A 26,724-nucleotide genomic window follows, 5' to 3' on the forward strand; every position below is an offset into this window, starting at 1 on the left:
CCATGATGATTTAGGAAGTCGTCACCATCTCTTTCTTTGATTCATAGGTGGCACTGAAGAGATGCTGGTAATTCCCCACCTTGAAGGACCGCATCTTAAATCAGCCAAAAAGTTGAAAAAAGATGCATCTTGCATAAGCTTTAGTGCCCTGGTACATTGGTATTTTGAAAAATGACTTTTTTCTCCAAGCTGGATGATTGGAGTTAAATTTCAGTGGTCTTACAGAATGAAAGGTCTGTCTTTGGAGCATTTGAAATGCATGCTTGGTTTTATTTTCCTCTTAATTTTTGTATGCTGGCTGTATTTACATTTTATGCCCAGATGGTTTTCTTTAACTTCTTAGTATAACTTACATGTAACATCTTGCAAAAGTTTTGTTTTCTTGATTTATGCCTCTGTGTCTGAATAGTTTGAAAACTTCGTTAGGGCACCTAATGGGGAAACTGCTTTTTGAGTACTGTGGATGGCTGTTCTCTGTCAACAGGGAACTGGAAACTTGTGGTTTGTGTGTGTTGTTGGACAGGATTGCAGTCATGTCATGCTGGGGGTTTAGATTTTATCCTAGAAGAAGCCTAAAACCTTTACTTTCAATTGAAAATATTCTTTCTTAGCACATTAATAGCTCTGAAATCAAAGATCAAGTAAGAAATTTATATTTTTCATAAGGAAACAGGTTCTTCCCCTATAATAAAATGCCATAGGAGATGCCAAGGCCTGTATGAAAAAGATAAAGATCAAACTTAAGAGCTGATAGGTTTGACATGAAATATTCATGAAAAGAAAATCCAGCTTTAGGTAGAACTAAAAAAGCTCATTGAGTAGATAAAAAGCCTGTAAATACCACTGCTATAACCACCTTGTATACAGCGTTATCTGAAACAAAGATTTGTAAAGAAATATTAATAGAAAATTCTAAAATTACTCTGCAATCTGATGTGCAGGTCAGATTTTCTGCATTGCAAGAGATAATTCTATGAGTAAAAGCACCTGCTTTGTGATGGCAGCCTAAAAACCAAGGATGTTAAATCCAGAAATCCATGGTGTTAAATTGAACTGGCAGTTGAGGGTGTTCCCAAAACAGAGGTTTTCTCTGTTCTGCATCTGGAGAGGGCCTGAGGGCTTTTGAGATTGCTTGAAAGATAGAAGGAAAAGTGTGAATGAAATTATGAAGCTGGCACAAGGAATTGATTTCTTATCAATTGTGACTGTGCCAGTTATAAAGTGGTTTAGCTGCAGTGACTAACAAGTCTTCTGTTCCATTGTTGAACAAAATTAACTAGAAATGTTCACCAGCCATGGAGTGCTCTCAAAAGGAGCTGTTGCCAGAGTCCTATTTCTTTTAGGGCAAAGAAGAGTAGAAAAGCATCTTGTTTTTGTATAATGTGAATGTAGTAGAAATTAGGCCAGGTGCATCAAATTTACTGTAAATTTGCCACCTGAACTGCATTGGTAAAATGAAGATATTGGCACCTTTCCAACTTCTGTGCAGCCCCAAGGAGATGAGATCTATTCCCTCTTTTCAGTCTGAAAATCTTTCCGTACACATTTGTTTGCAGCTCACACTCCCTTTGGCCAGAGCTTAGAGGAAAATACAACGTGAAATTCACTATGTTGGTAAAATGTCATTAGACAAGTTTGTAACAGAGTTTTCATTAAATCAGGATTTGGAAGTTTTGTAAACCTGCTCTCTGCATTCATCTCAAACACCAGCACATGCCAACACTAGGACAACCTGAGGCAAGATGGGATCTGCAGCTTTGAGTGGAAGAACAAGTCTCATTTTCACTGACCACAATGCTTGTGCTTGCCAGCATTGACCACAACCCTTGTGCTTGTCATACAGCCCTGCAGACCAGCATTGGTAAAGTATGAATTTTTATGAACCAATCTCATGATCAATTAATTTAGTTGGAGAATTCAAATCCTTTTAGTCTGCTAAAAAACTATTGGGATTTCATTGCTTTGAGGATTCCTTTACATTCCTGGGTTTTTTGCAGAACAGCACATGATTTCCCACAACAACAGAAAAAAAAGATTCATAGGCTGAGGATCCCTTGAAACCATTTACTGCATTCTGTATTTTTTTTTTTTTTTTATTTTAGAGTTGATTGTGTTTAATGAAAGCTTGTGGTCTGTTTTAAGTTGTGCTGTACTATGAAACCCTTGTCTCCCAAATGATGTTAATTCTCCCTGCACCCCATAATTGTGATTTCTCACTTAGGGGGGAGGGAGAGTACCTGTGAATACATTCCAGTTCTGTAAGGCTCCCCTTAGGAAAGCTGCTGGAACGCCAGCCCTGAGCCTTCTCAGAAGAATGGGGGATGAATTTAACTTTTCAGGGACCAAAGATATTTAAAGCAATACAAGCTATGTAATGAACTTAGGGATAGACAACTAAATAGTTTTGTGTTGACTTCAGCTCTCTTCTTGTCACGCAGCGATCAAGGGGGGGAATATTCATGTGAGGATACGTGAAAAAATGGCTCTTTCCTTTTGTATATCTTAGGGACCATTTTAGGACTTAGGGGCTTTTTTAGACTTGGCTTTGCTGTAACTCTTGCTGGAGTCCAATTTGGAATCTTTCCATCAGAAATACTATTTTGATCACTGACTTCTGAGTGGTCCATATCTCATTGTTCTGAAATTTGTCACATCCAGAGCTTGGGAGGCGATGTAAATCCCATTTAATTTTAGATCGATTCTTTGCTATGCTGAACTCCAGATTTGATTTTGTTTTGGCTTAAGATTTCTATTGATTTCTGAAGCCAGAAACATCAGGCAGTTGCAGGGGTGGGTGGCACAGTCATCTGAATGGCTCGAGTGACCTGGGTGGGATGTGTGCAGACTAAGACATGTTGTGTTAGCCCACAGACAAGGTCAGCAGTGCACTGCAGGTGCTCTGGAGCCTCCCTATAGGAAGTCCATGGCAGGCTGTGTTTGCACCTCTGGGACACTCAATTCCAGATGCACTGGACACCCCTCCAGGGGACAGCAGACTGTGTCCAGGGGACAGCAAACTGCGTCCAGGGGACAGCAAACTGCTGCCAAAGGGATTGAGGAAGGTGCATGAGGAGTGACACTTACGGCACCACTCCGGTTCAAGTGAAAGGTCCAGCATGTCCAGAACAGCAATTGATGGTTCTTAAATACTAGTTTAACCCTAAAGAAGACATGGAACATTTAGCTACGTATTGATTCCCAGCAAAAGGGATTTGCTGGTTTCACCCTCCCAGGGATATCCAGAACTTTCAGCATTCTCAAAGGCCACTCTGATAACATGACAGGGGAGGGAAAGGTGTCCTCTCCCTAGGGAAGGTGTCCTGTCCCCAGCTGGCTCCGGGGACAGCTTAGGGCTGTAATTGTTGGCGGTTCCCGCAGGTGGCTCCCGCTGCCCGGGGCTGCGGCCACGGCCGGGTGCGGGCTCCGGGAGCAGCGCTCCCGTCACATCGCTCCTGTCACATCTGTGTGCCAGCCTTACAGAGGGCAGTGACAGAGACCCTAGCCCGGTTCCCATGGGATAACCAGCACACCAGGCAACACGCACTGTAAGGAAAGTGTTGCACCATGTGCACCAGCTCTGAAAGCAAATTAATGCACGCTGTGACCTGCAACTGGTGAATTTACCTAACAGGAGCAGCTGAGGGAGCTGGGGGGCTCAGCCCGGAGAGAAGGAGGTTCACGGGGACCTTGTGGCTCTCCACAACTCCCTGACAAGGTGGGTGCAGTGAGCCGGGGGTTGGTCTCTTCTCACAGGTAACAAATGTTAGGATAAGAGCAAATGGCCTCAAGTTGCACCAGGGGAAGTTTATATGGGAGCTTAGGAAAAATTTCTGCACTGAAAGGTTTGTCAAGCTTGACAAGTTGTTGAACAGACTACCCAGGAGAATAGTGGAGTCGCCATCCCTGGAAATGTCCAAAAAATGTATGGGTATGGCACTTGAGGAGATGGTTTAGTGCTGAACAAGGTGATGGTGCTGGATGGATGGTTGGACTTAATGACCTTAGAGGTCTTTTCCAACCTTAAAGGTTCTGTGATTCTCTGATTCTATATACATATTGTCAGATCTATCCTGGAAACTCTCTCTTGATCCTATTGTCCATAAGGCAAGGATACACTTTCTCTCTTTCTGGCCCCATTTTTTTGCAGTGTCATTGCAATTAAACCAAGAATGGTGAGGTTTTGCTTAGAGGAGCTCTTCTTACACAATGTGTTCTTGATGAACACAAAAGGCAACATCTGGTAGAACAAAACACATAGGCAATGCAACTGCACTTTACAGCTGATCCAGCATGGATGAATTTTCATAATGCATTAGTCACTACTGTGTGAATTAAGGAGGGGAGAAACATGGATGCAGGCATAGAAAAGAGAGCACATTTGTGTGTATTCCACGGATGACAGGGATATCCAGGGGAAGAACTGCCTGATGGCTTTCTCTGAAGACCTCCTGTGTGTAATTGTTCTGTACAGTGAGTGGCTGTGTTCTGACTTCTGTTAAATATACCAGAGGACCTCCTCTGGGTATTAGGAAATGTTACTGCAGTGGAACATTATCTGGCTGTATTTTCCTTCTTTCCATTTTAAATCATACAGGATCTATTGTTTCCCCAAAATGTTTTACCAATTCCTTTCCTTCCTAAAGGGAATTCTTCATCTGAGCATTTCTAACAATCCTTCATATCATATGTTTCAATCAAGCTTTTCTCCTGGTTCTGTTGGTACAGTGCCACTGAATTTAACTGGGCCACATTGGTGTAACTGAGAGCAGCAGATTGGTTGCTTTAATATTTCTGCACAAGTAATCTGTTTCTCCAATCAGGATTTTTTTCACTGCTTGGAATTTCTTCAAATTTGTCAACATCTTCAGGGTAAGGACGTTCTTCCAATTCTAATACCACCTGAATTCTTTTTGAAGCACAGAACGTGTTTCTACAGGCATGCTATTAATTATGGATATTACCCTAATTCCACTTCTGTGAATATTGTCCAATGGTTCACATCTGCCTATCCACATCTGGTACAAATAAAAAAAGGTTTGGTGTTTTCCATATCAAACACGTAATAATGACCATTTTGCTTTTGTTCTTATTTTTAAATCAAAATTTGTGAATCCTTTTTCATATAATCTCTTAAGCCTTATAATATTGAGCAGGATGAGTTATTTTTTTATGTTTTACTTTGCTATATTACTTTCTTGCTTCTGGACAACCAGTGATTTGAGGTATGAGATCTTTGTATAATTTGTCTTTTCAACATTCTCTCCATTTGGACCTAACATAACCCATAACTAGAACCAACAACGTTACACAAAACTTTCTCCTAAGTGGGTTAAGCTGGAACACCAAGCACTCATGGGCTGCAGAGGCTGTGATGGCTTTTTGTGTCTTTCCATTTGAGGAGCTCAATGCAAATGATTCCCTGTGAGCAAAGGGAGCATTAAGAAGCATTGTGGAGCTAATAGTCGAATTACTTTTTAAGGAGTGTAATTTTTTCCTGTTCCTCCCCTCAGCCAAAACACAAACGTGTATGTGCATGGAACCCTCAGAACTGCTGCTCGTGCCAATCTCATAATTGCATTTGTACTTACAAGTTTGGAGATTTGAGGTCACTGTAACAGTCCTGGCTCAGCTTCCCACTGAAGTATTGCTCTTCTCAGACTGTGGTTTCCTAACACAGGTGGGAACAACCCTGGCTCCCTTTTCCCCATGTAGTTGCTCACCTCAGTTGCTGCCAAAGCATGTTACGGAAATCAATTTTGATTTTTTTTCTCTTTAGTTTTTTTTTCTTTGTATTAACCATTTTAATGGAAAGGAGGAAATTTCTGTAATGGCTTCTTTTTACAAAGGAGAAAGGACAGCAGCTCAGCTGAGTGAGCCTGTCATACTCCCAGCTGTGTGAGACAATGTTTAATTTGGGCATGTGCAATGAAATAAGGATGTTTTCAAGAAAAATCTGACTGTGATATGTATGATACAAAATGATAAATCATAGATTTTTAGATACAAACATTGATCATACCTCTATCAGTGTAAAAAGAGTGGGGAGGGCTGATGTGGCCTAAATTTTGCCCTGTGAATAGCCCTGTAATGTGTAAGAGGCTTTGTTTTGCAGAGGTTAAGTGTAAAGCGAACATGTAATCGAAGCCTGACTCCATCAAGGCTTAACTGTCTGTGCTGGTCCAGAATGTCTGACCTGAGCAGCAGAACCTGAGTGGCCCTCACAGTCAGCTGGGAAACATGACCACAGGAGGTTATGAAACAGCTCCCATGGCTCTCATCCAATCCCTCCTTTTGTTAATGGCATAAGAATCTTTTTAAAAATCAGTCTAATATATCCCAACTAGCTCACTCTGAAACACTTCCAGTCCTGGCTGGATTAAGAACATGCTCCTGGTGCTGTACTCAACACTGCTTGTTTTGTCAATCAGTGAATCAAAAACATGAGGCAGATGCACATGCACAAACCTTGTGATGCTTTAAAAAATGGATTAGAGATTACTGAATTGACTCTATTCAAATCACCTTGTTTAGCACTGGGTTTTGAACCCTGACAATCATTAGGGACTGGTAATGAGGCTTTTATAGAGAGGGTTTTAAAGCTAAAGTAATCTGTACACCCATGATACAATAATTCTCTTTGACTACTATGCAAAGCACCCACAAATTTGTTCAAGGGAATTAATCCCTTGTTTAATTGGCTCTTGCCCCTCTAAACCTCAGGCATTACATAAATGTAGAATATATTCAGGCAGTTATCATGAGTAGTCAATAGGTACCTTGATTGTGAGAAAGAAAACCACTTTTTTATGTTTAAGTACTTAAAAGGGTTGCTTATAACCAAACTCTGGTAACATTACAGCTCCCTGGGAAGACACAGCCTCTAAGTACTTCTACGTGACATTTATCCAGTTCCACCAGGACACTTTAAATCAGCTGTAAAAATCTCAAAATATTTTAAAGTCTAAAAAAAACCCACCACTATTGGCCCTTTCATCCATGTGACTCATGGAATGCTGATAGTAAATGAAAAATCAGGCCATAAATCTTAATCTGTGGCCATAATTCCACACAAATCCTTAAGGTAAAAGTAATGGTTTAAAAAAGCTACTTAACTACAGGAAAACTAATACAATATAACACTGATGAATGGGACAAATTTGGTGATGCAAATAAAACCTAGGCAGGATACAAAACCAGGTTTAGGTGTGTACTGCTCCCTCTGTGTGTCAGCAGGGCATATACTGAAGCACAAAATATATTAGTAATCATGATTTGGGGAAGATGTTGACAGACAAGATATTATGGGTAAAAATAGGACTGGAAAGAAAGTCTGTTCCAGCCATAAATAACATGATGTATTGGGTTTGTGTGGCAAGGTTTTGGTAGTGGGGGGCTGCAGGGGTGGCTTCTGTGAAAAGCTGATGGAAGTTTCCCCTACAGAGCCAGTTCCAGCAGCTCCAAGCCAGAACTTTTATTCGAGGTATATATTTGTATTTGCTGGGGATTTCAGGCTTGCTCTGGCTGTTTCACACCCCTCTCACCCACCTTTTTGTAAGAGTTGGGGTTTGCCAGGCAGATCAGTGAAGTATCAACATTTAATAAGATCTACTAGAAAAGTCTGAAACAATAAGAAAAAAAGTGTTCCCAGTTAAAGAGGCAAAATCTGAAACATCTACTAATTTGCATCTGCCTGGGAAGATGTAGGTGTTGAATATAGACCTTATTAGTAATCAGCATTCCCTATTAATTTGCTTCCTTCACTGGAAGGAGGATAAAGTTGATGAGCTGCATTCATGTGCAAAGGAATTTCAGCTTTTCTTATAGCAAAGAGATGATCCATCAGAACTGCTGCTGGCTTTGGAGAAGGAAACAGATTTTTCCCTCTGTGCCTGGTGCCCTCCTGTGGTTTTTATGTTCAGCTACTTGGGAGTGAGTTAAATAGATCAGTGGCTGATTCTTGTGCTGTGTAAAAGATAGAGAGAAGAGTTTGCCTGTTTAGTCCTTTTTGTGAGTAAAGTGTGTTCTGGAAAGCTGCAATACAGGTTTTCCATCCAGCCAATAGGATCTGGATGTGCAGACTCCCCAAGTTCCCTAGCTTGGACCAAGACCATTTCTCCCAGTCCTCACATACTGGTGTACCTGACTCAGACCTGGCTGCTCCAAGGGCTCTGTAGCCAAAAGGATTTTTGCTGGAGTCACTGCCTTCTGCAGTGATCCTGTTAAAATGCCACCATGGCACTTTTAAAGAACTAATGTTAGGTCAAATTGTTACACAGGATAGGGAACAAAAATGTCAAGGATTACTTCTGTCAGGAAATGCAGTTTCCCAGCTACCTTAACATTGTCCCATTTTTCTTCCCACTACAGCTGCAAAATGACAAAGAATTTTCTGTTCTTCATGCTGTAAAATCTATGCAGGATAGAAGTTTCCTTGCACAACACTTCTGAGTCTGTCATTAGAATATTTCTGAATTACTGATCTAGAAATTCCACTTTAAAATACGACATTTAGCCACAAACATTATACCAAAAAAAAAAAAAAAAACTTATATAGAATACTCCTTACATGTCCATGTATTATAATATTTAGCTCTTTCACAGGCAAGTGATGAAAATCGTTGCTGTGGAGGTGTTGGTGTGGTTTGGTGCAATGATTTTTGTACTGTGCTTTCTAAAGGTGCTTGGCCAACAGCATTGCTGGGAATACTGATCTGGGGATCTCTGTAAGTTTTGTGTTTCTTCTTTTCCTGCTTTTCCTACAAATTCAGAATCCAGTTGTAGTTGTGAGTGATTCCATCAGAAAAAAAAAACACTCCAGAACTTTGAATGGTTCAATATTGTGTAAGTATTGATGGTTCCTCCCTTTTTTTCCCTCTTTTTCTTCCCAAATTCAATTTGTGTTCTTCTTTGAATTCACATTATTTAAATTCATTGTACCTGGGAGTCACTCCAATACCCCAATACCCACCAGTTTGTCTGTGAGCACAAATACTGAACAAGATAAAGGATAAATGTGAAGCTCTGTTTTGACAGCCTCAAGCCTTGTCACATTTGTAGGAGATCCAAACACACAGGAATTGCACAAGACTTGGCACATGGTTTATCCCTCTGAGCTGTTTGGGCATTTTTTTACACATACACATTTTTTTTTTTTTCAGATAATTTATACTAGATTTCTTTGTATGATCTGCTTAATCTTTTACCTGAGCGTGACTAAAAAGCAACTCCAAATATCCCATGTAGTTTAATCCATTAATCCCTATGTATGAATCAGAATACAAGAACAGTAGAAATTTAAGTACAGAATTTGACTATAATGCAGAAGTGGAATGTTTTAAGTGTCCATCTGTTAAATCAAGCAATGGAACACACTTGGTCAAATTGAAATATCTAATTATTTATTCACATAGAAACCAGTAAATTTTAGGATTTGTAGCACAAAACTTGTTAAAAAAAGAAAACAAGCTATGCCATAATAGCTTCTTTACCCTCCATAAAATGGCATAATTGCAGTTAAAATTACAATTAAAATGAAACATTCCAGATGACATCAGTTGGAGCACAATGTGACAAATATAATAATAAAATCCTTGTCAGAAATTTTACCACAAGGAAATACTAATAGCTAACACCCATATTCTCCACCTAAAAATCAAGAATACTTGGGTAGATCTTGGCATAAAAGGCACAAAACACAAAGCAAAGCATGCTTGTGTCATTTCTCACACAGAAGCATTGACATTTGTGCAACATGGAAAAAGACCAGCATTTTTTCCAAATTCTTCCAATACCACAGATACTTAGGGAACAGATCTCCCCTTAATGCCAGCATGTCTCTCCCAGTACAGAGGCAATGACTACAAGAAAGAGGAATACAGAGAAGGGACCACATCTGAACCCTTCCAGGAAATCTGAGCTGAGGAAGCTGCTGCAGCTGCATTGTTGAAGTAACCAAATCCACTGCAGGCTTGCAGTAACACACCCACGGGCAGGCAGCACTTGTGGGAATTCTGAGACTGGCAGCAACGTTAACAATGCTGGAAACCTTTCAGGAGCACAGGGCTGCCTCTTGCATTTAAATGTGTGATGCCAGCCTCAAATAAGCATTTAAAAAAAAAAAAAAGGTTGAGTCCTTGAAAGGAAGGGCTCTTCCAAAGAGGGTGTTGCCTCTGGCACAGAGGAATGGCTTTGCTGATGTTAAGTAAGAACTATGGATCAAAGATCCCTGGCATTTCCAGGCTGGCACACAAGCCCTGGCAGCAGCCTGTTGCTATATTTCTATAACCAGCCTGTCCTCATCATCACTGCTTGTGTCATCATATTCCACCCGTGTTTGTTTCCTCATCATCTCTAAACCTTTCTTTTTGTATGTCCTGGGGGGTGTTGCAGAGTAACTCTTGAACTCAGGGGATCTGAGAGTAACTGGGGGCTTTTTAAAGGTAGCAGTAGCTGTTCCATGTGATCTCCCATAGGGATTGGGCTGCAGGTGGGATCTGCTCTCGTCTGCACTTCCGTGCAGCTCCAGGAGATGCTGAGCTAAGTTTGCCCTCTGTGAGTGCACTCTGCTGGGTAACTGAGCCCTCGTGACTGTCTCAGGAACAGACTCTGCTTGGGATCCAAACAAACGTGAACATCCTGGCTGGGAACTGGGAGCTGAGTTTTCTGTAGGAGGCGAATGTGTGTTTTCTTCACTTGGAGCTTTCTCCCTTCCAGAGGCCTGGATCACCGGCTCTGATATTCCAAATATTTGGCTCTCTGACACTACCCTTAAGATGTTTTCCTGGCTTGCTGCTGGATGTAAGGAAAGAGGAGCAGCAGCCTCTGGGTTTGTGCTGTCAGGTTGGTCACCTGTGCCTGTGTTTGTAAATTCAGGACAAGACCCAAAGGAGTCTGCCAGGGTGTCACTCCGAAGGCTTGGCCGGGATTGCCCAGGCAGGAATGGCTGCAGCACGAGGGGCTGTGTCACCCAGCAGCAAATGGCCACGTCCCTGCTGAATTCCTGCAGGGATGTGTCAGCTCTGGAGGAAAAGGAATGAGCTGTCACAGCTATTCCTAGAGGAGCTGTAATGTTCTGGACAGAGGCGTTTGTTCTTGCGTGTTCCCTGATTTGCCCAGAAATGTCCTGTAGGAATTAGGAGGGGAAAAAATGTACGTGTAAAGTTTTCAGTCCAGAGCAATTTCATCCAAAAGATTCAAGTTTAACTGTTATTTTAGCTAATTCTAATATTAGTAAGTTTTCATTTTATTTTAACCACCAAAAATACCTTTAACACATTTTTAAACATTTTAGCCACAATCAGCGATACAAAATAGTTTCAACTTCAACAATATAATTCAGGTTTTAATTAACAATTCTTTTTTCTGTTAATAAAAAATAATAAGGAATTGAGGATCAATACCTACTTTTTTAGCCATTTTGTCTTTTTGTTTAACATGGTTTAGGTTTTCAGTATGGGAAGAAATTCCTGAGTTATTCTTTGCTTCTTTTTTCCTTCTGCAAAGCTGTTTGTCTGAGGTGGAATATGATGTATCCTTTTGCTGGTGTAGATAATTTTCTATTGAAAAGAGGTTGGATAAACTTTGATTTTTAGCACCCCACATGCTCAAACTTGCTACATTTCTCATAATATCACTGAAATAACATCAATTTTCACACAAATATTCTAAGAACTTACCTTGCATCTTGGACTGAGGAGGATTGCATTTCTTAGGCTTATTAAATCTGGGGGGTTGGGATGAGCAGCCCTTCCTCAAAGCATCCAGAGCTCTGTTGGGAAAACAGGGCCTCTTGCTCAGCCGGTTCATTTTCAGCTGAGCAAATCCATGGATGTGCCTCCCTCTGTACCTGCAGTGCCAGGGGCATTGAGGGGATAAACAAATATGGGAGATGTAGGAGCAGCCAGGGAGAATAACACCACCTCATCAGGTGCATTAAGTCTAACAGCAGTTTACCACTGGGAAGGAGATGCTTGTTTATGTCAACTCAAAAACAAAAGCTGGATTTTAGGCAAGAGACACACAGTTATTTTATTATCTTTTTTTTTTCTCTGTCAGATTCAGTAAATCCTTGATTTTTCTAAGAGAAAAGGATTAAGGATCCTTTTTCTATCTGGAGTTTTAAAGCAATATACTTCACTAAGATTTGAACCACACAGGAATCACCTGAGGCTGTGTGGTTGTTGCGTTTTTTCCTTTTCACTTCTTGAGTGCTACCTGTTCATCATCGCTAAGGAACAACATAAGGATTTTGGTTATTCAGCAAACCCACACTGAATAATCCAACTCTGCTTTATTTTCTACTCTGGCTCCATCTTTTAGTAACTCTGGATGAGTGACACTAAAGTCCCATCCCTAAATCAATGGACTGTCACTATCCACAGAGCAAGATGTAAATCTAAAATGATGCACTTATCCAGGTGTTTGCTGTATTCGAAAATTAAATTACATATAGTGGTTACCAGCTGGGCCAGTTACCTACTAATAGGCATGACCTTAGCTTTCAGAACACTACTTAATTAAATCCTTGCACTTATTTGATACAAATAAATTTGATATAAACAAATTCTGAGACCAGTAGGGGAAAAAACCATAACAACAAATCAGCACCTGAAAATCAAACCAGGAAAAAGTCCTGGAAGAATGTCACTTGGCTGGGTGACATAGAACTGAGTCTTCTATTTCTGCTCTTATGACCCTTCAAAATTGCAGTGCTGTTTGCTGAACTAGACACAGTGATTAAGTTACTGACACTGATTTGTCCTCAAGGGAGTCAACTCAATCTGATTTTGGTCATGAAATAAAGAGGGATGTGTGCACACAATATGTGTTCCTTACTGAAGCAATTTATCAGGCATCCTGCTGCCCCCCAATCCTGAAAGATTAGAGGATAAATGTTCCACTGATAGGAATTCTCATTGAAAGGGGGGAGCTGTGCTGATTGAGACAATGTGACCTTGATAGTTTTATGCTCTAATTCTTCCTGCTTTTTTATTTAAACCAAATGATCCTTTGAACTACAGATGGTTCTGTTAGTTCATGCTAAATTTGATATTTATTCTCCTGCCTTCTCTGGTGAATACCAGCTCAGGATATGGATCTTCCAAGGACAAAGGGCCTCGCCCACTGCTCCGAGCTGGGGCAGAATTGAAAACAGAACCATGTTGGTCCCCTTCAAACAAAAGTATATGCTGACAATTTTGACAGATAAGAGCAATTTCTAAATCACAGAGAGAGTCAATTAAGCAGGCATCATCTTTCTGTGGGATATGTCTGGTTTGCTTAGAAAAGTCTGTTCCTAATAGTAAATGACATATTGGTATTTTTAGAGTTTACATTTGGGGCCCTGCTGTAGTATAAGAATAGCTCTTTCTGAGAGACTTATCTTTTATTTTCCCCAGTTTTGACAAGGTTGAATTTTGGGCATGACTTTTTATTTTCTGTGGAGTTTTTACACACAATACAACAAAATTATGTCTATATATTATTGTATTATATTATCTATTATATATATAATTGATATATAGTAAAGCTGAAAGCCATACTCCTTACCATTTAGGGGTGACTTTAATCCTTTTCTGTTTGTGGCTCCTCTTGAGTTTATTTGTTGAGAGTTTTTCCTTTTTGCAAACTACTGTTTTCTTCTTTTGCTCTGAAATATTTTTGAAAGAACCACCAGGAACGTCTGAGCTTAACTGTTGAGAATATTGAGGAAAAATCAAGTGCATGAAAACTGTGAATTACATTGACTGAGAAGCTGGAAATCTGTGCACTTTTTAAATAGCACTGAACAGCATAGGAGTTAAGTAGCACAACTCTATATTTAAGTCCTACTCTAAGTCAAATATTAATTTAGAATGAAAACAATGAAATACAGATGCTATTAGAGAAAAATATTTTTAAATCCCCATAAAGGAGAAAAATATCAATAAATAGAAATTCACTCTTCTCACTATCAGCATTCTGAAAAGTGAAAGAATCTTAAATATTCACACAGAAATATATCTTTCTGATGCATCAACCTAATATAGACTAATAAAAATACAACTTGTAAATTCTGTATCAGCAAATGCCTATAAATGTCCATAAATACACTTCTAATAATTATTTAATTTTCTTAATAAGAGGGTGGAGGTGGGCTGTCAGCCAATAACACCCTCTTGAGAAAGCAAACAGAATTATTAATATTACCTCCTGCATCTGGTGTCCTTTAGAAAAGGATGAAACCAACGTTTTCAAACTTGTGTTTGTTAAGCCATATGCCACAGTCTTGCTGATATTTCTCATTTTGAAAATGGAGATGTCGTATTTCGACAGGGTGCATTCCCTGCTGGGTTCCTTGTCCCAGGGGGGCATGGAGGGGTGGGCAGAGGCTGCAGTGCCACCCTGCTCTGAGGGCAGAGGGAGGCTCCTGCTCAGACAGCACCAGGTCAGCCGGGGCTCAGCACTCAGGGATGGGAAGGTGCTCTTGGAGCCTGGCACTGGAGAAGTGCCAGAGTAGCTGGTCCTGTTATAGTGGGACAGCACTGGGAATCCTTTACAGTGAGTGCTGAGAGTGTGGCAGTAGAAAGTGCCAAAAGAATGGCAAAAATAAGTGGGGTTGTCTCTTGAGCTCTGGGAATGCTGCAGATGCTGCACTGGTGGTGGGGTATCCTTCAGGATGTGTGGACTTCCTTCTCTGTCCCATCCCAGGATTGTTGGCTCTGCACCTTTGCTAGAAACTGATGTCTTTATCACAGAGTCACTTCCTGAGCAAAGGTGATGTAAAGCCTTCCTCTCATCTTTGATGTCAGCAGATATGAAAAAGCCACTTGTATACACAGAAGTAAAGCAGATTTTCTTCTTTGGAGTCTGTATAGAGCAAGTACTTTTACTCATCCACTTCTCTTCTGTTTGCCTTTGATAATTTAATTTATTTTTGTTCTGTTTGTTTTTCCAATCCTCTTTTGCAATATCCTGCTGCTTGAAGTTTTGGTTATGAAAGGTGCTCTCTTCTGTGGTTAAGATATCTGTAGTTTCTGAGCTGACTGGTGAACAGAATCCTGGAGTTTTCCAGTTTGTGTGAAGATTCCATTGAATTTCTCCTTTGCCAGCCTTTTGTCTCACCTCAGATTTTAAAGGGGACCAAACTACATCACTGGAATGAGAATGGAAGGATGTACAGCTGGAAGAGCAGGGTGGGCTGATTAAGGTGTCTGTCACAGGTGTACCAGGTGTCATCTCCTGTTCAGATTGAAGCAAAGGTGACAGATCTGAAGCTCTCTTGTCCTGTGGCAATTTAAGGATATATTTTGGAGAAAAGGCATTTTGTTGTGGGACTGGACTTAAACAATCAGATTGCAGATGATGGCTTTTAGAAGGCACATCCACAGCATTGTCACTGGGAAGTGGCACTTTTGCTCCTGTTTTTACAATACATGTTTTGTCATCTCCATCTGTTGTATTGTGCAAGGCAAAAGAGTTGGAATCACTTTCCTTTAATCTAGACCCTAAAAATTCCACCAGTGAAACTTTTGAGATACCTGCAGGATGTGAAAGAAGGTTAATGTCACAGTAACTATGAGCTTGTGTGGGAAGTTTGATTGCTTTCCTATATTCCATATTCTCAGTACCTCCAGTGGCTTCATTAATTCCTGTGCTTGATTTGTGCTCCTCTGCTTTAGTGGAGAATTTCATTGGAGCTGTGGGAAGACACTGAGTGCCAGAGCAATGGCCTCTCTCTGCTTCACTTACTGCAGTGGTTTCACTACTGGGACTAGGGCAGGAAACTGAAATCACATTTTGTGTCTTCTCCACTTCAAATTTCAGCTTTTTCCTTTCTGATGGCAAAATCTGGGATTTCCCTGCAGTTTCTCTGTTGTTGCAAGGAACCCAAGGGGTCATCAAGCCATGTTGGCCACTTTGCTTATTCCCATGATAGTTCCCATAATTGTGTGAAGTGTTTTTACAATCTAATTCAAATGCACTGGATTCTTTCCCAGGGGTTGGTTTCTCCCAGTTGGTACTCTGTACTGGCAAGCAGTCATCATTCCTCCCGTGGCTGCTCAGCTGACACTCAGGATTTTGAAGCCTGAGCTCAGCACTGCTTGGAGCCAGCAGTGTGCTGCTGCCTGCTGTGCATTTCTCCGTGTCAGTGCCACTGAGCTCTGGGGAAGTTTGGCTGCTTACGGCTCCGGCGGTTATGGAATGTGATGTCTCCATTAGGTTGGACACTCTGTCTGCAGTTTCCTCAGAGGACATGTTATGCAGAACACAATTGCCATCAGTAGAGATTCCTGAATTACCCATGGCTGAAGCTGCGGTCACAAGGGAGGAAGGACTGTCAGCTGCAGAGCTCCTGCCTTCTCTTTCCTCAGTTATTTCAGTGCTGCTGCCTGAGTCCCTTGAATTAGGAGTCAAGCTTGTAATATCTGTAATTTTATTATCTCTTTGTTTCATTTTCTTGGCATTTTGACTTCTTTTCATTTTTTGGTAGATTTTCTTAAACGTTTCATCTCCATACATTTGCCATTTTTCTTGGGAGAACATCTTCAACTTCCTTTGATTGTTTTTCTTATTTTTAGCACTGATTACTTCTCCAGCCCCAAGCTTTTTAGTCCCTTTTAGGTCCTCTGACAGAGAAGGATGGTCAGCCACATTACTTAGGGGCAAATCATCCACTGCTGTTTGTCTGACTAGAGCTCGGGGATGGCTATTAGGGAAATCCACTGAACTGGCAGTGAGATCGTTGCTAGGCAGCAAACCAGCAGTGCCTGTGTTTACAGACTGCTTAGTAAGAGAAAGTGGTTTGGAGCATCCTGCTTTGTCATGCACCATCCTCGATGCCTCCACAACAGGCAAGGAGTTGCTCCGAGTAACAGGCACAGTGTCAATTGTTGTGGAGAACTGGGTGGGAACTGAATGGAAAAACATTGGCTTGCATTTCTCCAGGGGTGCAAAGGTAGATTTTGCTGAACAAAGAGAAAGATTCTTTTTCCTATTTACATCACAAGTTCTAATATCAAAATGGAAAGAGTCTTTGTATGTGTAAGGCATTGGCAGGTCAATGCTTCCCTGTTTAGAAAGGACAGTTTTTCTGGGCCTGACATTGTCTAACTGGGTGTCATCCACCACACTTTTGTTGTGAGAAATAAGCTTTGAAATGTGTTCTTCCAGCCTCTTTTTCTCTAGCATCGAGGCTGTAGCTTTGTCAGCTGCTTCTGGCTTTGCAGTGCTTCTGGAGGCACACCTTGGGCTGCTGAAGGCAGTTTCACTTTCCAGTTCCGTGCTGTGCTCGTAGAGACTGTGCAAGGGACTGGACGATGCCAGCTGCTGCTCTGTGCTGTCAGAGCGCGACAGATACCCCGAGTCAGTGCTCTCACACTTCTTCAGCTTGCAGTCCAAGGGTTTGTAATCCCACTGCTTCTCTGAAGAGGTTGCCTGCTGCCTTTGCAGCTGAATGTGCTTACTGACAGTTGGAGTTCTTTGCTCCTGCATCTTCTTTCTCAGACACGGACCATTTGGCAAAGCTCCTGGAGATGATAAACTTTGAGGTTCTCTTTCAGGAACCCCATGAACAGCCTTTGAATTCAATGATTGATTTGTTGTTTCTTGATTTTCTGAAGCAGCTGATGATGAGCTGGTCGCTGGCAGTGAGAGCTCGTGAGGTTTCTTAGTGTCTGTTGCTGCACTGGTCTCTGAACTGGGCTGTTTGATGTGTATCCCCTGGTCTTCACTGGTGCTACTCAAGATTTTGCTACCTTGGGGACAGGTGGTGCTCTCTGCTGATCTCTCATTTTGCTCTGGTCCCCCACTGATGTCAGAGTCTGAGGGCAGCCTGGTGTTGTTGACGTGTGTTTGAGTCCTCCTGTGTTTATACAAGTTGCTCTGAGTTTTAAACGCAATGCCACAAGTGGTGCACGGAAAGGGCCTCTCTCCCGTGTGAGAGCGAATGTGTTTCTCAAGGACACTCGGCTTCAAACAATCTCGTCCACAGTGTTTGCAGATGTATTTCCCAGATTTTTTTGATTTTCCTAGATTTCCAATAGATGCTTTTACACAAGAACTTGGCGACGATAAAACCGGTAAAGCGCTGACTATGCTCAACGTCAGACTTTGCCCGAGCTGTTTGTGGAGAAGCGGCTGAGGCTGCTCCGTGCCTTCGTGGGGGACGAGCGGGTTGAGGATGAGGGGGACGTTGCTGCCGTCGAGGTGGACGCAGCTCCTGCCGGCCACCAAGGGCCCGTGTGGCTGGAAGCAGCCCGGCTGGACGGGCTGGAGCAGCGGGAACGTCAGGGCCTTGAGGTACAGGGGCTGGGGCAGGGCCGGTCCCCGGGCGGGCTCCGAGGAGCCCCGCGAGCCCCGCGGGGAAGGGCCCGGGCCGGGCTCTGCCGGAGCGGCCGCGAGGCGTGCCGGGGTCTGCGCCTCCATGGCAGGGCACGGCTGCCATGTGCTCACGGACCTGCCGAGGGACACAGAACGGGCACAGTCTGCGGGCAGAATAACACACACACCTCCCCAGCTGGGCTGGAAGATTAGCAACTAAGAATATCACATATGCAGGCATTATACAGACAATCATCATTTCCTTTCCCATTGAAATTGGTTCCTCTTTCATTTTTCCTCTGGGAGTTACAGTTCAGTACAGCGTAAAGAACGCTCAACACTGCGCTTAAAACCAGTCTTACAACCTACACTGAGTACCCAAAGCACTGGAAACAAATCTGAGTTTCAGATTTGCAAATGAAGGCTCTAAGCACACTAGAAATAATACAATTTTCATTTTCTGGAACCATATTTCCATTAAATATTTATATCATGTTTTTTAAATTTCATTAATATAAATAACTTTTACTACAGAAACACAGAACAGCTGAGGTTAAAGGGAACCTCAGGACTTCTCTAGTCCAAACACCTTCTCACAGCAGAGTCAGCACCTAGGTCAGATGAGGTTGTCAGGGTGTTACCAGCCTGGTTTTGAAAAACTCTGGGGATAAAAACTGCACAGTTTCTTTGGGCAACCAGTTCCAAACACAGGACATTGAACATGCCTGCATATTATCTGTGCTTCCCCAGTTTAAAGGGAGCTAAGGCCAAACACATTTCAACAAGTGGTGTAAAATGGAAACGTGAACAAAATGAAACTCATGTTCTGTTTTACAAGTCAAATTTGAATAAATATCTGCAAAGTAGAAAAGATGGTGTCATAAGAAAATAGTGTGAGAAATTAAAGCTGGCTTTTGTGTAGACCAAATTAATTTGCTATAATTAATGGAGATACTATGGTGCACTGCTTGTTTTTAGATGCTTTCAATGCAAATGAAAACATCTTGTTTTTAAAAAAGTGAACCTATTCTTTTGAAATCTATCCTGATATATGCTGGGTTGGTGCTGGTTCCACTTATTATTTCAGCAAAAATTTTTTTCTTTCTTAGAAACAAAGGAGGAAACTATCAAAATAAGCAAGGTGAAAATTTTCTTTCTAAGCATTAGGGGCATAACCCCTCTTAATTACAGTTTGGGTGAACATCAGGTGATCTGTAAATGTTTATTTGAGTCTTGCTCAGCTATGCTCACTGGATGCACTGGTTGCTATGAATAATGGGTTGTTCTTGTGCAAACAGCCATTAAAAACCCATTTGGAATAACATAATCAGTGGCTCAATTTGAAATCTGCAATTTGTTGCTTTACTGCATAATCTCTAGTGGTGTTTCTGTAACTTCCTTGGATCATTTTAATAATTACTGGGAAACAGTAAAAGAATTGCTTCAAAATGTGGCTTGAAATCATTACTGGTTCCATCCAAGACAACAACGTGTAAAATCAACTGATCTGTGAAGAGTAAAATGTTAGATTTTGCCTTTTTTTTCCTTCCTTATGAATGTTATAAATTAAGCTCAGTTATCAAGCATGGACTTTTCTTATGTACTTCTGACATTTCTATATGAAATAATCACTTAAGTGGCTTTTTATTATAGCAGTGACTATAATGATGCAAGAAAGTTAAAAGAATATGGCTTGTTAAAGAAATAAGTTATTACACATACTGTACAGTGTGGTTACCCCTACAGAATAAAAGTGGAATTCTCTAATTTCCGAAGTGATGTTATCAACATTTCAAGTCCATTTGAGGTGGTTCCTAAGTTTTACAGTCACTTTTAAATTTAAACACAGCATATGATAAGGGATGCCACAGAGATACAAACTAAGTATGCAGTAGTTTTTCCAAAATATTTTTTTAAAAAAAGTTTTAGGGGAAAAAATATGCTGCAGAGAACAGACTCAAAGAAGAAAAGTGAAGCCCAAATACCCAGTGGGTAGAACATCTAACAAGTACCACATCAGACAGAACAAGGCACTAGGTCTTTGTTTCCCTCCCTCCCCTAGAGAGAAATGTGGAAATACACTTCCACATATTTTACATTTCCCCCACCAGCCTGCTCCAGTGGCACAAACTGTTTCTCTCTCTGGTTTCCTCCTGGCCATGCAGAGCTGATGGGCCCTTCAAGGCTGCCACAGACAGATGTTTTTCATAGGAATCCTGTGGTACCAGATGCTCTGTAATTTCACTTAATGCTGTTAAGTTTCTGGGGCCAACAACACAGCCTGAGACTCATTTTAGTGTTCTGTAATGCTCTACAAAGAAAATACCTAAGTGGTGACAGAAAATTTAAAGTAAAGTTCTAAATAAAGCTCAACAAGTGAGCTAATGGTGATACTTAATGTACTTTTAAGAATGTAATAATACATCTCTACCAGGTCTGGTAGTTTGTTGCTTTTCACAGCAAGAAAAAGTACTTTATTCCTGAGTGAAGCTGCTGTGACTTGTATTCTACTGGGGCAAATACCATCAGACTTTTCACATCTGTTATTTATATTCCAAAAAAGGCCACTGTATTTCTTTGTTCGTTTACAAAAATAGCTTATCTCAAAGTAATTCTGCCCCAAGGCTGATTCAGGGTAGTCCTTGCCTAACTGTAGAACTTCCTCTGTTGGTTTTGCCCGGGGCTCTGTTACTGAGCATCTACCCCATGTTCTCAGCTGTTTGTAACTTGTGGCATTGAACTACCAACTAAGAACTTGATCCTAATTAGATAAGAAAAGCTTTCCAACAAACAAAACTAAATGCAGGATTTGGCCAGCTCAGAATTTTTTAAATTGATTCCTTAAGCTATCAGAACTGGTCACTAAAATTCCATGAAATACAATTATTTTGTTCCTGGTTTGAAATTCTAACTTCAGGTACACACCAGAAGCAGTTGTGAAACACTGGAAAGTGGAGCAGTTTCAGAAAAAAAAAATTATTGTAGCAGAAATTGTCTTAGTCAGTTTATAAGTATAAAGTAGTTTAATCAACAGGAGGTAGTTTTTATCAACAGGAGGTTGATAAAAAAGCCTAATTTTAAATCCAGTAAGTTCCATTTTTATAGACCTTTTCCTGAATAACATTTTATAGAACTTGTTTCATTTTGTCAGCACTGCTGCAATAATTTTGGACTACACAATCAAAAGTTTTTTGTCTTCTGCATGGCACATGCAATGCTCTGTCAACTGCTCATCATTATTAACCAAATCAACAGCTACACATATGAATACTTATTTTCTGCACTTTCATATCATTTTTTGACACAGCACTGAGCAGAGCATCAGTCTCTAAGCAGACTCAGAGCTCAATTGCTCAGTCCCCCACCCTGGTCTGCAATTATGACCTGGAGACATAACAAAGCTCCTTTATTTTTGTAACCCCACAGATGCAGGTTTTCAACATTCTGAACATACACAAAATACCAAATTATACCAGGAGTCTTTACCTTTCTTAAAAGCTTTTAGTGATCCCTACTTTAGATGCCAGAGAGCAGAAGTGGAAGTCTGGAAATAATTAAGTCTTTAGTCTGGAAATAACTTTAGTTCACGTACCTTTGATTGATCCAGGCATTTCAGCAAAAAATTCTCATTTCTGTCAATACTTGATGCAAGCAGAGAGAAACAAGGACAAAGACTTGAAACAGATTAGAAGTAGGAAGTTGGGGTTTTCTTTTCTTTTTTTTTTTTTACATTGGTGTCACATTAACAACCTTCAGAAAACAGGAAGAGTCGAAACAGAAGAAAATGAAGTGGTATTTCAATCTCTCTGTATCCTTTATCACTATTTAATTAGGGAGCTCTAAAAAGAATCTTTGAAATGTGGGGAGTTTCTACTCAGCTTTCAGTTGCATTGTCCTGAAATACAATGGTAGGATTTTTAATTTATACTCCTAAAGCTAATTTTCTTTTAACTTTACACTAAAGGGCTCTCTTGAAATATATTGGGAAAGAAAACAATGGTGGAGAGAAGACACTTGGCACATATGAAATGCTAAAGTTATCCAGCATGGGTGCTGTCCACCAGCTTCTTCTAATGGTGCCCTGTGGGACAGGAGAACGCAGGAACCAGGTGGGAAAATGCCTCAGGATTGTTAAAAGTGTTTGGGTCATGCTCAACAAACCTCCATAAACTTGGGGAAAGCTGCAGGGAAAACAGGATAGGGCAGTTAAAAAGGTAATTTAAAAAAATTAGATTTTATTTGTGTGTCGAGTCCCTAAGGAGTGCTCAGGTAACAAAGGGAACAGACTGAGGGGTCCTGGGAGGGGCTGCTCTTCTTTATGTTTAAAACAGGGACTGGGATGGCTGCAACTTCCTCTGCTGGTAGACTGAGTGAACCCCAACTGGAATATGAATTCCCAATAATGTTACAAAATTGCCATCTCTGGCCTTTATAATTTCCTTGGGAACAGCATATTTTGGAAGATACAGTTTTATTTTCAGTTTTATTTTATTTATTTTCTGCTGTGATAAGCATCTGCCCAGTTCAGACCCTACAGCTTATGCCTTGCTGGGTGGTGGTGAAATTGTAATTTTATAGTTGTCCAATATCCACTTCAGTGAGAGCTCTTTCTTTTAATAATTCTGGTGATAGACTGATGCCAGAGGCCTCGGTAGCTTTCCATTTCAAACAGCTTTATTGATCCTGGAGAGTTTTGCCTGTTGTTTGGTTTGCTTTCCATTTATTTCTGGAGCCCTGATTTAGCAGGCCTCTAATTTTGGTGGTGGAGAAATGTTTCTGTCTTGTTCTTCCCATTTTTCTTGCCTGTCACATAGTTATTCAAGGGGCAGAAAAGCTCTTAACAGGACCCAGGATTACTGCTTAAAATCCTCCTGGTTTCTCCCATACCCTGAAATGCTCCCAGTAATTGGTAATGGCACTGCAGACACTTAAAATCTGTGAATCTAGAAAATACTTGACATTCTGAACTGCTTTACAGTGACTCATGCTTCTGCTCTATAGACTCAGTCTGTCCAGATGGAGAGAATTACATGCAGCAAGTAGTTTCAGCTCTGCTGGGAGATACTTTCCTAAAGGAATGTGTTCTCACCTCTAAGTGAGATCTTCTGGAGGATTACTGCATGCTACAGTCAACAAACCAACGGGGAAAAAAGATGCACATCTTATAATAGAACACTGGCATGAATCAAATCATACAAACAGATGATTATGGGCATTTTACATAACCAGTCAAAATTAGTTTGTCTTCAGTTTGATCACATTTCTGGAGCCCATTATTTTTTATTACACTTTGAGACTGACTGTTATTAAGTTAAGGTGAATTTACTTAAAAGGGACACTTAATTTAAACAGTACTAATAATTGCAGCAGTATGCTGGAACTAGTGACAAATTGAAAACATGTATAAGCATTTAAAATTAATTATTGAGATCACTCAGTATCAAATTCCAAATGCTAAAACTGCAAGCTGCTTATCCTGAGAGACTTAAGGAGACCATAATTAATTAAAGCAAGTTACAGCAAAAGCAATTGGCTGTCTGGATATCTGCCACTATCACAGAGATTTCAGGGTTTAGCAGAACCTTTTGAAGCTTGATCTAAAATCTCTAAATCTTGGATGACTCTGGAATCAGGGTCCTTCACAGCATCCTGTGATTCTTCCCATTTATGTGGTTGAATAGGCTGCTGTAATGGCTAGAAGTAACAAAATACAGAGCACCAGTATTACACTGCATTAGCTGTGTTTGAAATTAAGTGATTTTTGTTGTCTCTTTCTAATCAATCTACTTATGTGTTGCTTCCTCAGCTGCAATCTCTATGCAAGATTATTTATATTCATTTAAGTTCAAAATATTGTCCTGCTCAGAGAAACTTGGGTAACTTCAGTTATCTCAATAGACAGCAAGGTATGTATTTAAACTATGCACAAAGCTGAACCCGCTGTCAGGTGCTGCACAGGAGGGAGTTCTGGGGCTGTACTCCTCTCTCAATTCATGTCCCCATCAGGATTTGAGGAATTAAACCCCACACCATTGGTACACATTTCTGGGTCCCAAGTGGAAAAGGTCCCACCCCAGGTATTTAAAACCCTGCATCCTTCAAAGACACCTACAGAGTTTTGACAGGGGTGTGAGCAAGTGAAAGCAGCAATAAACATTCTTCCTGTGCTGGTGAGGAAATTGATTCCAAAGATCCTGCAACTACACGTTTGAAAGAACTTTGCAAAGTTAAATGAAAAGAAAGTATCTTCCAGGATTGCTAATTATTAATTTTTCTTGTGAAGGCAGAGATGCTGAGAGCAGCACACAGTATCTTACTGTCAGAGAAAGATGCAGACAGTGGGATTATAATTTCCATTTGCTCATCCAACACTGACAGCCTGCACAACTCCCTTGACAGACCACACAAAACTTCTACTTCAATCTTAGCACCATAAAATCATTGGGAACCATAGGGTCTGAAATAAACTTTTTGCAGGTACTTTAAACACTCCTTCTGTGATGGAAGCAAAAAGTTTGTGAGTTTACCCCAGGTCTGGAGTTTTTAGTTCTCAATTCAAACAAGCAAAATGGAACCGACACATTTCCTGGTTAGCCCAGAAATGACTGTTAATCTCGTTTAACTTGAAAACTATTTCTGCCTTTGCTCTTTTCTCAGTTTGACTTCCTATCTTGAAATGTCTCATAACAGAAGTAGTGAGTTCACCTTTCCCCTTGTTCTTAAGGGATGTCTCTGATCTCACAACTCTGCCAGTTCCACCCGCAGCCTGCACGCTGCCGGTACCTCCTGAACAAAGTTGGGAGCCTCAGTCCTCTGCAGAATCAGGCTGAAACTGTTTAATTCCATCATCTCCTGAAACCTTTAGAGTTTTTCCATGGTCACATCTCAAATTCTGACTTTGGGAAATCTTGCTGCTTGGTACAAGTCATTGTTCTGAAGTTTTGCCTTCTTCATGTGCTATTAAAGTACAAAGGCACTGGAAAACCAGCTGGGGGAACTTGGAAATTCTTGTACCGTATCAAAAGGATAAATATTTTTGACACTTAACTTCTACAGTTATATCAGCAAAGCTGGTTAGGTTGGGCTTTTTAAAACAATTATTTCTGTAAATATTGTGCCAGAATACAGTTTTAAAATCTTTTAGGAAGAACGGGATCTGCTTTACCTTCCCTTTGTTCCAGAATAGAAGCAACTGGTTTTATCATAATGATACAGTTTTCTATATTTTCCTATGTTCCTTTTCTTGAATATCCATATATGAAAACATTCCAAAGGCTTAGATTAGTAAAAATATTGTTACCCAAAACACATTTTAATTTGTAAGTAAACACTGTATTGGCTTTTTTGACCTCTTCATGCAATTTGTATCAAGAATATTTCCTTTTCTACTTCTTACACTGCTACTTTTCTCAGCTCTAGCCATAAGAAATGCTTTCTAGTTTATTATAAGTCTTTAGTTTAGATTTACATCACTATTTCTAAAAAGAAACATACCTAGCATATCTGTTGGTTTTATAACATGCTTTGTGGCTTGACCATGAGGAAAAAATAGGATCTTTAGTGCTTAAAAACCTCAAAGTATTTCAATTCTTTTATCCTTTCATCAAATTTGCTCCTGTGCATTTCCCGTGTTAGGAAAGAGTTAACAACCTCCAGCCAGCAGACTGCAATCAACAGGTTGCTCTAACAGAAAAATAATAACCCTAATCCATCTTTTAAAGTTTAGAAGGTTGGACTAAATGATGAAAAAATACCGATTAAAACCCTCTGAAAAGCTGAAGTGGGGCCAGAACTGAAATGCTTTGTGTTTTATGAAAAAAAAGTCTTTCTCGTTGCTAAGTGAAAGAACCATCATAATTAAAAAAAAAAAAAAAAGCCAACAACTGTAACTTTAAAATTTCTGGCTTGCCATCTAGAACTGAATTCTCTCTCTGTCCATAGAAAATGACAACAAAACACTTGCTAACCTTTAGGTGGCCAATTCACAGGCAGGTGGAGAGGTTCAGGTCCCTGGAATAGCGTTGAAACAAAAGAAGCATCCTGTTTTCTTTTTTCAGTGTCTTTCTCTTCTCCTTTTTTTTTAAGCATTTGAACAGTGAAGGGTGGGTGGTGGGGTGTGTGCAGAGAGAGCAGGGGGTGCAGGCAGCCCACGCTGGTGTAGGAAGAGTTTTAATGGCCGATGCTGGGAATATGGTTTGCCTGCTACAGTGTCTGCACTACTGCAGCTCTGTGTGTGGGCGTAAAGAAATGACACGACTGGGTTTCAAACCATTACACTGAAGATTTGCAAACAGTTAAAAAAAAAAAAAATACACAACCCCATCAGGCACAAATGAAAAATTATGATTTTTCTCCTTTTATCTTTTTCTGAGGTTTTTTTTTGTTGCTTTGTTTTAACTTAACAGATGTAATCCAGTCAAGTTT

At 40.5% G+C, this 26,724-nt stretch overlaps 2 protein-coding genes across 8 annotated transcripts in view; one reads left to right on the forward strand and one right to left on the reverse strand.

The window, feature by feature from the left end:
* LOC146765737 (uncharacterized) overlaps window positions 1-26,724 on the forward strand; it is a 122,503-nt gene that overhangs the window by 80,583 nt on the left and 15,196 nt on the right. For 2 of the 6 annotated variants that reach the window (XR_014949685.1, XR_014949686.1), the window contains one exon: window positions 48-22,409. The exons of 1 other annotated variant lie outside the window; for it this stretch is intronic. Coding sequence is in view for 2 of the 5 variants with exons in the window: in XM_085558275.1 (XP_085414401.1) it covers window positions 22,265-22,409 (145 nt within the window). In the remaining 3 variants the exon portion in view is untranslated. The remainder of the gene's footprint in view (window positions 1-47; window positions 22,410-26,724) is intronic. 3 more of the 6 variants (XM_085558275.1, XM_085558276.1, XR_014949687.1) reach the window with 2 other exon arrangements.
* On the reverse strand, window positions 9,377-26,587 carry ZNF831 (zinc finger protein 831). Of its 2 annotated transcripts, XM_021553600.4 has the most exons (7): window positions 26,268-26,587; window positions 21,893-21,941; window positions 14,188-18,436; window positions 13,549-13,691; window positions 11,676-11,845; window positions 11,404-11,555; window positions 9,377-11,122 (listed from the first exon to the last, which is right to left on the reverse strand). In XM_021553600.4, exons 3-7 carry the CDS (start codon window positions 18,403-18,405, stop codon window positions 10,271-10,273), a joined length of 5,535 nt encoding a protein of 1,844 aa, XP_021409275.3. In that variant the 5' UTR covers window positions 18,406-18,436; window positions 21,893-21,941; window positions 26,268-26,587; the 3' UTR covers window positions 9,377-10,270. The 2 variants fall into 2 exon arrangements, with proteins under 2 accessions (XP_021409275.3, XP_021409276.3); XM_021553601.4 differs by lacking the exon at window positions 21,893-21,941.

Source organism: Lonchura striata, chromosome 20, assembly GCF_050655825.1.
Source record: "Lonchura striata isolate lonStrDom1 chromosome 20, ASM5065582v1, whole genome shotgun sequence".
NCBI lineage: Eukaryota > Metazoa > Chordata > Aves > Passeriformes > Estrildidae > Lonchura > Lonchura striata.